The 15222-nt window shown below is 40.1% G+C and overlaps 1 protein-coding gene across 2 annotated transcripts; it reads right to left on the minus strand.

Moving 5' to 3' along the window:
* Positions 1 to 1982: 1982 nt before the first annotated feature.
* On the minus strand, positions 1983 to 15222 carry LOC106024589 (cadherin-like protein 26). Of its 2 annotated transcripts, XM_013136553.4 has the most exons (19): positions 14786 to 15222; positions 12564 to 12635; positions 12354 to 12446; positions 11714 to 11875; positions 11485 to 11632; positions 11078 to 11250; positions 10835 to 10963; positions 10532 to 10717; positions 9977 to 10257; positions 9695 to 9837; positions 8680 to 8907; positions 7247 to 7468; positions 6788 to 6915; positions 5678 to 5737; positions 4634 to 4672; positions 4069 to 4176; positions 3823 to 3861; positions 3602 to 3673; positions 1983 to 2896 (listed from the first exon to the last, which is right to left on the minus strand). In XM_013136553.4, exons 1-19 carry the CDS (start codon positions 14813 to 14815, stop codon positions 2690 to 2692), a joined length of 2520 nt encoding a protein of 839 aa, XP_012992007.3. In that variant the 5' UTR covers positions 14816 to 15222; the 3' UTR covers positions 1983 to 2689. The 2 variants fall into 2 exon arrangements, with proteins under 2 accessions (XP_012992007.3, XP_012992008.3); XM_013136554.4 differs by lacking the exons at positions 12564 to 12635; positions 14786 to 15222 and having other exon boundaries at positions 11714 to 11921; positions 12354 to 12431.

The following is a 15222-nucleotide window of genomic DNA, read 5'->3' on the forward strand; positions in this document are numbered from 1 at the left end:
CATAGTTGATTTAGATAGTTGATTTAGAAAACTTGAATGCATTTACATAAGAGCCCAAGGTCACAACTCTGCAGATCTAGTCGTAACCTTTACAGATGGTTCAGTTGGTAAGTTATATACCACACCGCTAAGCTCTCTGTCTCTCCAGGCCTTAAATCAAAACCAGTTCTACTACTTTGTCTTTAGGAGCCTCAGAGCAGATTGGATGAAGCATTAGGTATGTTTCCAACTCAGTTTGCTGAGTTTTCAATAAAACAATTAATCAAACAGGCCTATGAACTAAAGGAAATGAGTCATGTTGTAACTGGTGTATCTGGCTGTATTTGTGTCAGAATCTGTTGCCGGTGTGTCAGTTTTACAAAGAACTCAAGGGTGTGTTCCATGGAATCCATGGTATTGAAAGGTTTTGTTCCAAGGAATCCGATTTAGGTAAATGTTTTGATCCAAGCAATCCATGTTATTGTAAGGTTATCATATCATGTTCAGTGAGTAAACTTTGATAGCCATTTCAGATCTTAATATTTTTTTCTTTCAAAGATCACTAGAGCGATCAACAGAGCTATAAAGGAAAGGGTACATATCTTTCCATGATCACCATCACATGAACCAAATTTTAAATTCCGAACAATCACCTCATGCAGATGAATTGTCTGAAACTGTATTTTGAAATAAGTCATGACCCGAATGATGGAAACAGGTTGTGTTCAAGACAAAACTATAGGTAAAGTAAAAAATGCAATTAAAATGAATTGGCTAAATTAATCAATCAATCAATCAAATTTATTTATAAAGCCCTTTTTACAACAGCAGCTGTCACAAAGTGCTTTACAGAGACACCCGGCCTTAAACCCCAAGGAGCAAACAACAGTAGTGTTGAATTTCAGTGGCTAGGAAAAACTCCCTAAGAAGGTCGAATTTTAGGAAGAAACCTAGAGAGGACCCAGGCTCAGAGGGGTGACCAGCATTAATACATGCTATTGTGTCAGTTTTAATTGCTGTATGTTTAAAGACAGCTGCTTTTTATCTACAATAACTCAGCTATTATTTGATGGAAACTTAGCCATAGTAATACTTTGTACACAAGTAAAAACATGTTCATTACATTTAAGATGTTCAAGAAAAAATCCTCAAAGGAAGATAAAATTTCATTTTTTTTGGTGTAAGACTAATTAAGGTGTTTAGGTAAAACCCATTATTGTTACGAGTGACAAACCGAATGAGCAGCTTGGAATTCAACCAAGAAGTGTGATGATTGTAAAATGAAAACACAGATAACAAAGCACTGTCCAAACAAACACAAGAGGCACCGGCACCTGTCAAAAGAAATATCCACAAGGTCATCTGAGCATGATCTTGTTTATTCACCATAAAAGGTAGGGCTGAGATAGAAAATATTCATTAATAGTCCCTCCTTGTATGGGTTAAAGGTTTTTTATGAATTTGTATGATGAGCCATTCAAGTGCATTCAGGACAGTTTCAGGACATATTTTGGGTGTGGCAAATAACCTGACATAGGACCTACCTATCTTCTTTACACCTTGGTTGATTGATGAATGTACATATGTCGCTTGGCCAGTTTTTCTTACGAACTACATGTGAGATTCTGGATACAACCCGTGTCTGGGTATGCCAATGCAACAATACAAACTGCTGCTGAAAAGGAATGAAGAATGTGGTTTGATCTATCTGCTTAGAAAAATATTATTTGAAAATGTACTTTTTGGGAATGTCCTAGTGGGCAGAACCTAGCAAAAAGGAAGGGGGAGATTAGCACAACCTAGAGCTAGGAAAATAGGATTGGTTTGTTCGAGCATATAGGAAATGTTTTCCAGTAGGGATTGTGTACTACGTGAAACACTTGAGTGCAGTTTCTCAATTAGATCTGAACTCCTTTTCAACAATGACATTATGGCAGATATTTCATTGATGTTTCATAACTTTGGGAGGAATATAAAGAACTACCGGATGCTTCAGATTTCTAGTTTCATTTGTTTAATGCTTATTTTTTTCATAAAAAAACACAAATATAGGAGGCATTTGAACAGTAGAAAAATAAAACAAGGGGACATGCCCCTCCACCCCAAAAGCCCTTGTTCCCCCACTGACTTCCACTTTGAACGTTCTCACACAATGTGGAACATCTGGATGATACTGTGGTTCTGGTCCAACAGACTGCTGTTTGAGCTCCAGCGACCCATTCAGTACAATGACCTGACAACAAATTCTAGAGGTTGTCTGTCATCCTTTTGACCCTCTTTACCATCCTCAGAACACTGACAAGACTACGGTTTCAGTCAGTAAGAATATCCCAGTGCCGTCGACAATGAAATGCTTCATCAAAAATATCAACAGAGAATTTTAAGAGTAACTGTGTCCTCTTCTCTAAAGGACAGGCCTAAACCCATTCACCACAAACAGTTGACAATAACAAACATGAGCAATAAGCATTCTTCTCCAATCCAACTCCCAGTCCAGCGTGCGTGCGCGTGCGTGCAATAACGTTGATTTGTGTGTATGTGGGTCTTAACAGCAAGGCAGGTAACTCCTGTCCTGGTCCCTACAGGTTTCAGTTACTACCAGTTAGTTGATTCCAGTCAACTGCTTTCCCAGGTCTGAATGACACACTGATTACAGGACGAAAAAGAGATGTGTTCTTGCCTTCTAATGCTGACATTGAAAAGCTCCCGTCTACAGCATTATGTTCTTCTCCTGCATGTCCTGACGACAGATGCCACCAAGGGTTTTGAACTTTGGCCCCAGGTCCCCCAGGAACTCCAGGTCATCCCCAGGGTTGCTTAGTGACAGCTGGTCCAGCGACTGGCTTTTGCTTCCTGTTCCTTCGTAGGTGTACATGTAGGGTTGGTAGTCAACCTCGTCTCCAATCATACACAGCCTCTGAACGTTGAATAAATGTTAGAGGACATTATACATTTTTGTTTTCTTAATAATACCATTTACATTTGACAATAATTACATTTTAAAAGAGCTAATGTACATAATATTTGTAATTAAATGTGATAGGAGAGATGGTGCGATATGTTTTACTAAAACAAAATGTACTAACGGAAACTAAAATATCCCACCCACACATTGCACTTTCCACAGCTTAACAGATTCTCAGGTCCCTGACTATGTAACCTATTTCTACAGATCCATGTCTGTATCTACATGCTAGGTTCTCAGCTCTGTCTCTCCAGTAGTCCCAACTGTACACATTTCAATAGTATCCCCAGACAAGTTGATAAAGTTATCAATCAACTATCAGGCCCTCAATGATTTGAACTGGGCATGTTTGTCTAGGGCTACAATGAAAATGTGGGCTGTTGGTGCTATTCTTGGAGTAGAGATCACAACCACTGATCTACATGTCACTTGTGTGTCAGTCCCATGATGTGCTACGCCCTCATATTGCAACAACACCTGAATGTTACCCAACAATTTCTGCTAAGATGCCTCTTACAGAGGATTATGTTGTCTCATTGGGGCTGGCCAGAGGGGATTTACCCCTCAGGGACACACTGTTCCTTCCATGGGGCCTTTCAGGGCCAGTGTACACAAAACTGCTGTACAGTCTGTGCTGCTGAGTGAAAGATATCTTACCCGCTCTATTCGCTCTGAGATGCTCTGGTCTGACAACAGGCTGAAGGAGCGAGTGTACATGGAAGAATTGGCCTGAGGAGAGAACCAAGAAATAAGTGAAAATCATGAGAAACAAACACGGAGGGTGGAAAGAGGAACCACAGTGTTTTCTAGTGTCTACGTTATGTATCAGAGGTTTCAAGTGGACCAGGTTCTGACACTGACCTCACATCAACACTTACCCTCACGGTACTTCTCCTGCTTGAATTCCACGTCTGGTACTACAATTAGAATAAACACTCATATTGTTGATTTCCGAAAGATTATCAACTTTACTGGAATAAACCTTGATTATCTGGGGTTTATCTGTAGTAACCTGTCATATATTACATCAACAGTACAATGTTAGCTGTGCCATTGTCTTATCATACAGCAAAAGGAATATTTGGGCTATGATGTCCCCTTGTGGGAAGCCAGATGTCACTCACTCTGCCTCGCCGAATTTGGCTTGCCAGAGTTCCATTGGCCTCGCCCACTCTCTGTAGTGTTCCCCCTCTTGAGAACCCTCCCACACCAATGGAAGACATAGTGGTGACCTGGGGGGAGATGGAAGGTGTAGACATGGGCACTAAAACATGAGCACTATTATCGTTATTCCTGATAATGTATACTAATATCTTACTGAATGGTGCAACACAATAATACTATTATATGAGCATGTTACTGTAAGTAACGTAATAATGTAATGTAATTAAGAGTAGTAATGGAAATGCACACATTGTGAAATCTGGGAATTGTAATTGAAGCTGTAATGGAGGACTATGAAGAGTTAAATTACCACAAAACGGAAACTGTGGAAAGAATTCTGCTGAGATATTTAGGAAGAACATGTAAGATCTTAACCTCTCTCACAGATCAAAGACAATGCAAATCGGAGCTATGTTATAGTCAGGTTTCAGCTTGTCAAATAATTTGCATTTGCAAGTTATTTTGCTGTGGGCAGATTTCTGCAGCACTTGCAAAATCCGGTTTTTCAGTAAGGCAGTGACTCACATTGGCCTTTTCTGCGTATTGATGCATCTCACTGGTCTCCTGTAAAAGCAGAGAGCAGTGGATATTGCACAGCATAAAGATCATTGATATTGGCTGTAATCATAGAGTTGTAATGCTAATATAGTAACACATCTGGATCTGTGAAAGTTATATATTATAGTATAATAACATTATAAACAAAATGTAGTGTAACAGCTATCTAAAACAAGCAAAATTAAGTAACAGGTGGACTGGTAAGGACATTTTGATACTAGGTAATTCAGTCCTACAGCACTGGACCTTCTCCTTTGGGCATGGTATGCTTATACGAACAAACGCGTCCATCATGGAACAAACTCACAAACGTGCACCACCCACCCTAATTTACAAAGCCGTAATGCGTACCATGAAGTGTCCCAGAAAAAGCCCTGTTCTACTTCACTCTACACAATCCTTAGCACACCATGTATCTGTAGTAAATCTTAAACTGTCAACGAGGCCTACAAGTAGTAACAAGGCAATTTTGCGATGTAATTGCCAAGTTCTGCAGAAAGCTATTTTTATCACTCTAATTGGTCAAATACAGAATAGTAAAAGAGATGGGATGACGTTAAAAGTGATATAACTTTGGGAAGTCCACAACAGAAACGAGCCAAACTGGAACAGGAAGTAATTCACCTTTCCTAGATAAGTGTTATAGTCAGTGCCACAGTGCGTAAGGATTTTTAGGCAGTCACTGATTCAAACTTAAAAGCTCTTAAAACCCTGAAATTCATGTTCCCTAGGCTAGCCCTAACTATAACTTAAATAACCTAACCTTTATGCCTAAACCTAGTCCTAACTCGTAAACCTAACACGAGATGCCTAAGCCATATAGTAATCCCAATTGGCCTTTCCGTGTGCATGTCACACATTTGTAATAAGCAACTTGTGTCCACTTGATAAATTCTTGTGATAATGTGCTGCACACACAGCTCAAAACCTTAGACCTTCTTGTTGCCATAACTGTGTTTTTTGAAACAGAAAGAAAGAAATTAAGGAAGAGAGGAGGTGTGGATAGTTTACCGGTATGACTCGGGTGGTCTGCTTCATTCCGTCTGTTTTGTCCAAGGTTACAGGCTCACTCTAAGACAGGTGAGCAGAAGAGAAAGAGAAGAATGAAGGAAAAGATCAAGGAAATAGTGGGAACCGTGTAGAGAGGAAAAGGCGGGGTAAACACAGAATAGAAAATTATGTCAGCTCACAGACAAGGAGAGAAGCAGGAAGAGTGGAGAGAAAATGAATGGAAAAAAATCCAAGAACAATTAAAAGTAAATACAATGATCATGTCAGAGCAAATACCAGAGAAAAAGCTGCCAACAGGACATAACTGTCATACTCAGATTTAATGAGGCCAATAAAGGAAGCACATTTCACTGGTATGGTACACTATTAGAAGTACTGGTCACACAAAACCTCAAGGCCCAGTTGTTCAAAGAGTTTAAACTGGATCAAAATTATACGGATTTAGAAATCCCATGTTTTGCTAACCAAGGTCCTGATCAGGATAATCCTGATCAGGATAATCCTTTGGATCAAAGGTATCCCAATCCTACAAAAAGGTTTTGAACAACGTATACTGAAGGTTGTATCCAGATCAAAACCAAGATTGGATTACGTGATCTAATCCAGTGTCACAATCCTTTTTTTCTTTTGAACAACCCATTTTCAAGATTTGATCCAATCCGAATGCGGAAGTCAGCTCAGGTCACTTCTGAACAACTGGACTCTGGTGATTGCCATAGTAAATCAAGATTTATATACCAACTTCGGTTAGTGGACGGGGTTGTTGGAGAAACCTCTTAATAGTTCTATGTGACTTTCAGGTGTATATTGCTTGTGCCAACGTTTAGACAACATGTTATTCCTGTTCATCCGTTGTGTCGTATAGTCGTTAAGGTTAAACACAAATGTTTTTTAAGCTTCACTGAGGGTTGCATAGATGTATGAGTTCTGATTGTGCGTCTTATATGAAAGAGCAACTTCACTTTGTTTACACTCGTGACTGTGTGCTAATAGACCTATATTATTACTACACACAGACACGTGCACACACCGAGGCACACCCACAGTCATACAGCCTCACACATGGAGGCACACCCACGTGCACAGCCTCAGAAATGGAGGCACACACACCTTGCATGCGGAGCCCCCTCCCTCCTCATTGTATTTGATGAGAGTCTGGTTCCCCTCGTCTTGCAGGTTTATGGGAAGGTGTGCAAGTGTCTTACTGCCACACTCAAAAAACAAGACCAAAAGCAGCACTGGGGAGGAGAAAACAAACAGGTCATTACCAGCTATCTGACATTTTACCATACAAACATACATCACTGTTAGGAGTCATATTTTTGATCATAGCAAGCCATTGCAGTATTGCTGCTATCAACTCATATTTACACGTTTTATCTAAATTTGATAGCTTTGATTTTGTTTAGACGGAATTGGTGTCTCTTGATATTCCCCACTCCAGATCTCATGTCATATGTACTATACTATGGGTGTCTCTAAGTGTCTGACTAAATGGGTATCTTCTATAAAACTCTCCATTATCTCTATGTAAATGTAATCCATTATTATGATATTGTTGTTACTCACGTAAGAGAAGCAGCAGTCCAGCTAGCAGTAGCCCAATAGCGGCCCAGCCCAGAGTGGATGTCCTTGGCAGAAGGGCCCTACAAATATCCACTTCCCCACAGTCACACACCAGCACATGGACAGTGGAATTTCCCCCCTGGCCCTGCTGGTCCTGGATCACAAGAGGTACCGTGTAGTTACCATACGGCAAGCTCTTCAAGCTGACAAGACCCGCCTCCATCCCTGATTCACAGAAGAGGGGGATAAGTAGAGGAAATTATGTGGGAGGGGGGGGTTAAATACATTAAATTCTGACAGTTATTTTCTATTTTTATTTTTCATGTTAACTGTTGGGGTTTTCAGTACATACAAGGTCTGGATTGTTATGCTATTTTGTCCTCTGAGATTTTGAATCTGTGGTGGCTGGATGGCCTATTAGCTCAGGGAGAGATGTAGGGTTTGATCATTATCTAAAGGCAGGGAGGTGCAGATTCCCTTGCTGCCCAGAAGGCAAACAGCATGGTCTTGTAATGGATGTGTGGTTCACCTTGAAGCAGGTAGAATGTGGTGTCATGGGGCAAGTTGGGATGGCTGAACACCAGACAGGCTGATAAGTTGCAGGGGTTAGACAGCACAAGCAAGGTACCCTAACAACAATGAGTTGATATAGTATGGAAGTGAGGTGACGAGGGCAGAGTTAGTACAGGCACGGCATCCTGGGTGATGTCATACTCTACAAACATTGTAGTGCATGAATTCAATTGATATATGCAGGGAACTGCAATATTGTCTAGGGTCACGGCAAGTTTGTTTGTACGCTGGGTGTGTGTGTGGGGGGGGGGGGCGGGGGGGGCATCTGGGAAATGTCAACTGTTGTGGAGAGTTTTTTCAAAGAGTTGGTGGGCCCACACCCAAGCAGAACTTTCAAAACATTTAGGGTTAGGCTTCTTCTACCACACCCTAAACCTAACCCTAACCCCAGAGATAGGGTGGCAGAGCCGGCCGGGAAGTAAGGGGAACATGAGGGTCATAGGATGTGGATGCCAAAAGATATGATATAACTGAGGAAACTTTAGTACCTACACTAATGGGTGTCTGTATAGACAAAGCCATTCCGCTACAATTCTGGTACTGCTACCAAAACAATGAAAATGTATCTCTTAAACCTGTTATCAACCCTCGGTTGATCTATCTACTAAGCCAGCTGCAGGTAATGCTAAGTTAGCATGCACAGGTGAACTAAGCAATTGAGAAGATAGATAGTACTTAAAATAGATGCTGTTAAATAGCAGGATAAAATACTGTAAAAACAGATTAAACAATATCATAGTTATATTCTACATTTCAACACATTGTCTTTGTTTTGGACTACTACATGACCCCATCAGCTCTGCATGCATCATTACTAAGACAAAGGAAGTACTTTGTGTGTGTGTGTTTGTAATTCTTCTGACCAATGGCAGGATCCAGTTTCCAACGGCTCTTCAGTGATTTCTCTTTATCGTCCACTCCAAGGGAGAAGGAGCAGGGACATGAAAAGGGAGATTGGTCCTTGTCTTCAACTGTCACATTCACCTTGTTACCACACATGACTAACTCCTTCTTCACCACATGAGGAATGTTATCATTGATATCTCCCAGGTGGATCAAAACAGTTCCTGTGGCCGTGGCAGGGGGCTCACCTGAGAGACGAAGACAGACTTTATCATGCTTGACACCATACGCACATGTATACGTGCAGTGAACTTTGTTTTTGGGAGGGCTCAGTATTCCAGAACTTTGGATTTAAAATGATACACAGAGGCAGTAGGGGTTACAGTGCAGACTGTGAGCTTAAATGTACATATTGCTGGATTTGTGCATAGTAGAATTTTACCATTTTGGAATACTAAAAAGTATTTGGACTGATTAACATTATGTACAATAACGTAGTAGTTGCATATCCTTTTCATGCTTTGATTGTCAAAAGTCCCATAAACATCATGAGATGCTTGGTATATTCCCTGGTGATGCTCTGCAGTCATTTTCAGTTCTTGCTTGTTTATGTTTCTTTTTGCCTTTAGTGTTGTCTTTGGAATATGAAAGTCCTACTCAATTTGATTCAGACCTGGTCATTGAATTGGCCAATGAATTAATAATTCCACTTTTTCCCACTATTGTAGCTATGACAGTGTGTTTAGTGTCATTGTCTTGTTGCATGATGAAACACTTTCCACTGAGACTAATTATTGCATCTGAGCAGATAAGATGTTTATGTACAGCTCAGAATTACACTGTACAAGTACTTATGGTACTCTAAAATGGGGGACTGAATCATTAATGGACGGAAATATACTTAAATTATAGCTAAAGATAGTCTGCTCTTAAAGCCCATAAAATAAACATAAATTAAGATACATTGTACTGGAATGAAGAGCCCATAGACATAAAAGCTCACACAGAGACACGGACAAAAATACACAGACTTACCATTGTCTATGGCTCGCACTAAGATAGAGTAAATGTTGTCTTTGTTGACGTAACTTGACTCCCGGTCCATTGGCTTCACTGTAGTCACCGCCCCTGTCTTGGGATCTATAGTGACCCAGCCTGCTGGGTCAACCAGCTCATACCTGTTCAGGAAAAATAGACAAATGCATACTGTGTCAATACATACATACCTGCAAAATCAGTTGCTGGAAACAATATCATAGCCCAGGTGAATGAAGAATATTCATGATGTTTCAAAAGGTATCACCCGTCCCCACTCACCTGATTTTTTCCAAATCTGAATCAACGTCAGTGACCTTAGGCTTGTAGAGCATCTTCCCTGGTTGGTCCTCCTCCTTCACATAGACGTCTGTCACATTCTTTTGAAACACTGGTGGGTCATTCACATCTATCACCTTGACTGTCACGTTTGTGGTCTGGGACCGGACTGTCTGCATCTTGGAGTGAGCCACGCGCTGTCCAGAACTACACACGAACAGAGGCTGCTCATTCTCCACGGCGATCAGCACATTAGTCAATGTTGTCTTCTCAAAATCCTTGCCCTGGGTAATGTAGTACCATAGTTATCTCATTAAAACAACAGCAGAAATACTACTCTGCACTAGACTGTCCCATGAAGATTGCAACATTTTAATCAAGCAACATGTCAACAAACGTTTTCCCTTGTTGGACAAAATCATGGCCAATTGTCTTGCAACATCAACGTCGTCATTACTGCCAATGCCAAATGCTCCAACAGTTCCTGGAGAGAGACCTGGAAGGTCTGACTCAGGCAGAATCTTACAGGCCTTCTCATGCCAGCTCAAACGGACTCACCTTGATTACACTCAGTACACCTTCATTGGTCTTTGGGTCAGTCACAATCTTATAGTTCCCATCCTCATTCCCTTTTACAATGGAATATACGGCCCGCCATCCGGGGGTGTTAGGGGTGTCTGCATCAGTCACAGATACTCTTACAATTTCCTTATTTGATTCCATCTCTTTTATCTCAGCGATGTACTGCACAGAAAGATGGTATGGTTAACATGTGACTTATACAAATACATACATTTTAATTCAATTTATCCCACACCCAACTGATTACACAACCAACCAATCAACCAAATAGTAACTTACTGTATTGTCTTTGAACAATGGTGGGTGGGTATTGGAGTCCAATATGTTTAGGATGACTGTTGCAGTTGAGGACAGTACTGGTATCCCATGATCCTTAGCTTCAACAATCACTTTGTACTTCTTTACTTTCTATGTGAACATCAAATAAATATTATATAGATCCCAACATGAAGATGTAGACTGTGTGCGTGTGTATGTGTTTGTTGGGGGGGCGCATTTTTGTGTTTTGCAATGCAGTCTCACGTCGTAGTCGAAGCAGCCGGTGAAGGTGAGCTGGCTCATCTTGGTACCCTCTACCTGCTTTACGCTGATCTTGGGCTCTGCTGGTTCCTGAGACAACACCCTTACACTGATTTTCGAGTTGTCCGTGTTCTCCTCATCAATATCTGTGGGTTTAAGCTGCACTGGAAGATACCCTGAGACAAGGAGAGGAAAAGGACAGGATGGTAAGGAAGAAACAAAAGGACAGGTGACAGGAAGGAATTAAGACAGGAGGAAGACGACACAGGAAATAAGTTTAACTTAACATGTTCTCCCTGCTCAATTAAAGAAGCCACTTGATTTCTCACACTAGGTCATTCTTGTGTGACAAGTTTGTTTAAAGCCTACACCCTTTACCCATACAGTTGTGTTGTCTGGTATAGCCTCACCTTCTGCTGAGTTCTCTGAAATACTGTCTGTCATGACAGACTTCTCAAAGGTTGGTGGATTGTCATTGATGTCCTTGATCGCCACGTTGAATGCCAGAGTCCTGTCCACAAGCTCACCAGTCTGCTTGTCCAATATATCAAACTTAATCTGTGGGAAATAATGTTATTGCTGTCACTTTATGTTTAAATATTCTATCATGGCATGTGTTTGTGTGTTTAACTCACTCACGTTAAATAATGGATATTTCTCCCTGTCGATGGGCTTGCGCACATATACCGATCCATCGTGGTTGTCAATGAAGAACACGTCCAGCGGATCCTCTGTCACTCCATTTCCCGTTAAACGGAATTGCCGATTGTTTTGCAACATGTCCATATTGTCGTTGAACATCTGGAAAGACAGCCTTGTTTATGAGCAGATTGCAGGGTTAGGAATTCTGGGAAACAAGAGGTGTCAAAAGTTATCACTTACTACAGAGTAGTAGTGATACCAATATCACTTACTACAGAGTTATGTTGGGAGTAATTTTCTTTTGATGAATTATCATGAATTAAAAACTGGATGATTAAAACTATATGTGTACACTATGTGTGAGGCCATTACAACAAGGATGACAAACCATTTACCTTTACTTTTTTATTGTGTAGATGAATGGTTTATATTTGAGTTTTTGTGTATTTTCCCAATATAACACAGCTAATTGCAGAATGAATATTCTTATTGCTGCTTAAGAACAGACACTAGGTATTGTATATTGGTCATATACCAATCACCCTCATAACTTATTTCTTAATTGACCGGTTTGTACTTTTACTGATGTAGCACGTTTGACAGTGTTGTCCTGTTTGGTGCTCTAAAATATCTTTACCTGCGTGACTAATTTGGGGAAAGGTCCAGGGTCCTCCTCCTGTATCTCAAAAGTAGACAGGACCCACCTTCTTTTGGAACGCACCAACAGCTCCTTCAAGAAATGGGAGGGGAAGATTGTCACTGTTTCTTTGTCTATTAACTCAAATTTGCTTAATTGTATTTTCTATTTTTGTGTAAAATCATTTTAACAAAAATGCATTTTACTTACCCTATTTCCTCGCTTGATCAGTGTATAGTTGGCAGTATCATGTGCTAATGCTAATGAAATCAGCACAAAGATCTGATGACAGAATAGATATTATATTTGCAGTTGCGCAGATAAAAACAATACAATTAGATGAAGGTGTGATTTCCACCCTGGGGTAAAACTATAATCAGGTGAATCGCAGGTGAAACTGAAATTATTGGGAAAACCTTTTTCTAAAAAACACATAAATAATGCATTATTAAAAAATAAAGCTAAATAAGTTGTTCTTTCTGAACAGAGGTTCACAGGAAGGAACGATTCCTTCTGCAGTTTGACACTTTTCACAAAACAAGGTATCCAAGAACATCCTGTGGTATTGTGGTATAAGGCATTTTGTTTACATATGAGAATTGTAAAACCTATTGTTCTGGCAGAGAAAATCTTTTGACTAAAGAGAATTGTGAGAAAATGTAATGGACTGCATCTTTAGTTGACTGATGGAGTCCTTTTGTCTTCCAAAATAGAAAGTAAGCCCCTCCTCTTGTTTTTAGCTATTGAAGAATATTACATAGTGTGTGTTTCAATAGAACTGTGTGATTGCACCTAATGTAGTATAAAGCTCCATGGCAAGAGAAAGCAATGCAATTTCCAGTATCCACCCCAAACTGAATGCATCAGAGAGAGATGGATGTGTCAAGAATCCTCTGGGATGAGCAACAAACAGGACAGCAATGGTGGCTGGTATGTTAGGAATAGCTTAGCATAATATCCATGTCTGTCATTCAGATGCCACTATAAGAATATTTCTACAATCAGGTGATTTAAATTCCACTGGCCATTGGATAGCACATGAAGCTGAGCAAGTATGAGAATTGCTGGACGCAGCCCTAACTTATAGAACTTGGTGATACTATTTGAGGCATTTTCCAGGGAGTGGTCCACAGAACCAGTTATTTCTGTTTGGTAGTTATGGAAGAATGACAGAAAAGACAGGGGTTTTGTGAGATTTTACCAAAGGTGAACAGAAAGGATCATGTGTGCATAGTCCAATTGTGACGGGTTACAAATTAACATTCCTTCCCCAGGCTTACAGTCATGGAAGTTGTTTAGCCTCTGGTTATTCCACTCCTCCTCACTGCATCTCTTTTGCAGCTACTTGATTTGTGTTCAATCATATCCCATTGTCATATAAAGGTTGGCAAGTTAGTGACCATGTGATACAAATGTATTTGAGAAAGCCTACATTTTGCCACTCAGCCTGTCAATAGTCATTCCACTGCAAATTGTTGAAGCTGATTGTCAAGGGCACCAGATAAGAAAGCCAGTGTTATAGGTTTAGCACATGGCTATTCTGTAAGAGGAGTAGGATGTTCTGGGATTACATGGGCCTCTTTAGAGAATTGTTTGCCTCTAGTTTGCTACTAAGCTAGGCTTATCATAAACCATCTCCACCAAAAAGATGCATTATGAGTTCAGGATCTGACATCATGTTAGCAATTAGGGCTTTACATAGGAGATTAATGGCAGATACAGTGGCTTTCAAAAGTGTTCACCCCATGGAATTTTTATTGTTCTACAGCATAAAATCAAAAAGGATTTAATAAAAATGAAGTCATTGTCACTGATCTGAACAAAATGTCCATAATGTCAAAATAAAAGATATATCTACAAATTGTTCTAAATTAATGATAATACAAAAAAAAATTAATCCATATTATTATTCATGTCTGTAAACATATTAAATCAGGGAATAGAGAATTATTCAGCCACAATGGATCTTTGTGGCAATTCTGTGAAGAGACAGTGGGGAAAACAAATCAAAACCTAAAGGTCAAATAACTCAGTGGAGTAGACACAGAACCAGCAGACGCTCTGCAGAAGATAATAGTAAAAGTAATAGTCCAGGACCAGAGACAGAGATAACAGAGATTTCTAAAATACATACATTCAAAACCAAATATTTCCCCCAAAATGTGATTTTAAACTCAAATAACAAAAAATCTTAAAATGTAGCCGAATTGAACATTTTGTGACATTATTAATGAGGTTGAAAAGAAAGCTGTCAACATTCAAAAAGTAGACACCAAAACATTGCTGGGTTCTACTACAGCTATTACACTACAGACCATACAACACTTTTGTCATTTGTATTCCTGCTATGTTAACAATGAAGCAAAGGTATCTATTGGGTTAAATGTACTTTTCCACAGTGTAATCTGTAAAAGATTATCTTGTACACTCACCATGAGCTTTAACACAAAGGTCTTCACCATTCTGACCGCTCTGCTTGATTCTCTTCTGGGTGTGTGTCAACTCTTCAAAGTGGGAGAGTGGGAGAGAAGTTTGGTATGGACTATTTGTGAGGAATGGCCCACTAACCCTCCAGGCAGTTAGCGACTTAGGCATGTATGTTCCTGTGGTCGGTGTGTATTTACACTTTTCATAGGGACGTAAGTGTGGGCATGCGTGTACAGTATGTGTTTTTGTGTGGGGGTCAGCGTGTGTATATGTGTGTAGTTAATAACCTGTTGCTATTTGAAACCTCAGCTTCCCAGGGCTTCAGTGAGGTTTTTGTTTAGTAGGTGAGGCTCAGGTGTACAGAGCTAAACCCTCCCTCCCAGGCTCAGATACTCAAATCTTAATGGCTGTGTTAAGGCAGGCAGAATGTTTGAGAAACTCT

This window comes from Esox lucius, chromosome 12 (genome assembly GCF_011004845.1).
Source record: "Esox lucius isolate fEsoLuc1 chromosome 12, fEsoLuc1.pri, whole genome shotgun sequence".
NCBI classification, from domain to species: Eukaryota; Metazoa; Chordata; class Actinopteri; order Esociformes; family Esocidae; genus Esox; species Esox lucius.

Bases quoted from the DNA above. Each gene is read 5' to 3' on its own strand.
- LOC106024589 (XM_013136553.4), bottom strand. From the start codon at position 14,815: ATGGTGAAGACCTTTGTGTTAAAGCTCATG. The intron at 11,633-11,713 runs GTGAGTGAGTTA...TATTTCCCACAG, and splicing joins AGAAATATCCATTATTTAAC to ATTAAGTTTGATATATTGGA. The intron at 8,908-9,694 runs GTAAGTCTGTGT...TTCGTCTCTCAG, and splicing joins AGTGCGAGCCATAGACAATG to GTGAGCCCCCTGCCACGGCC.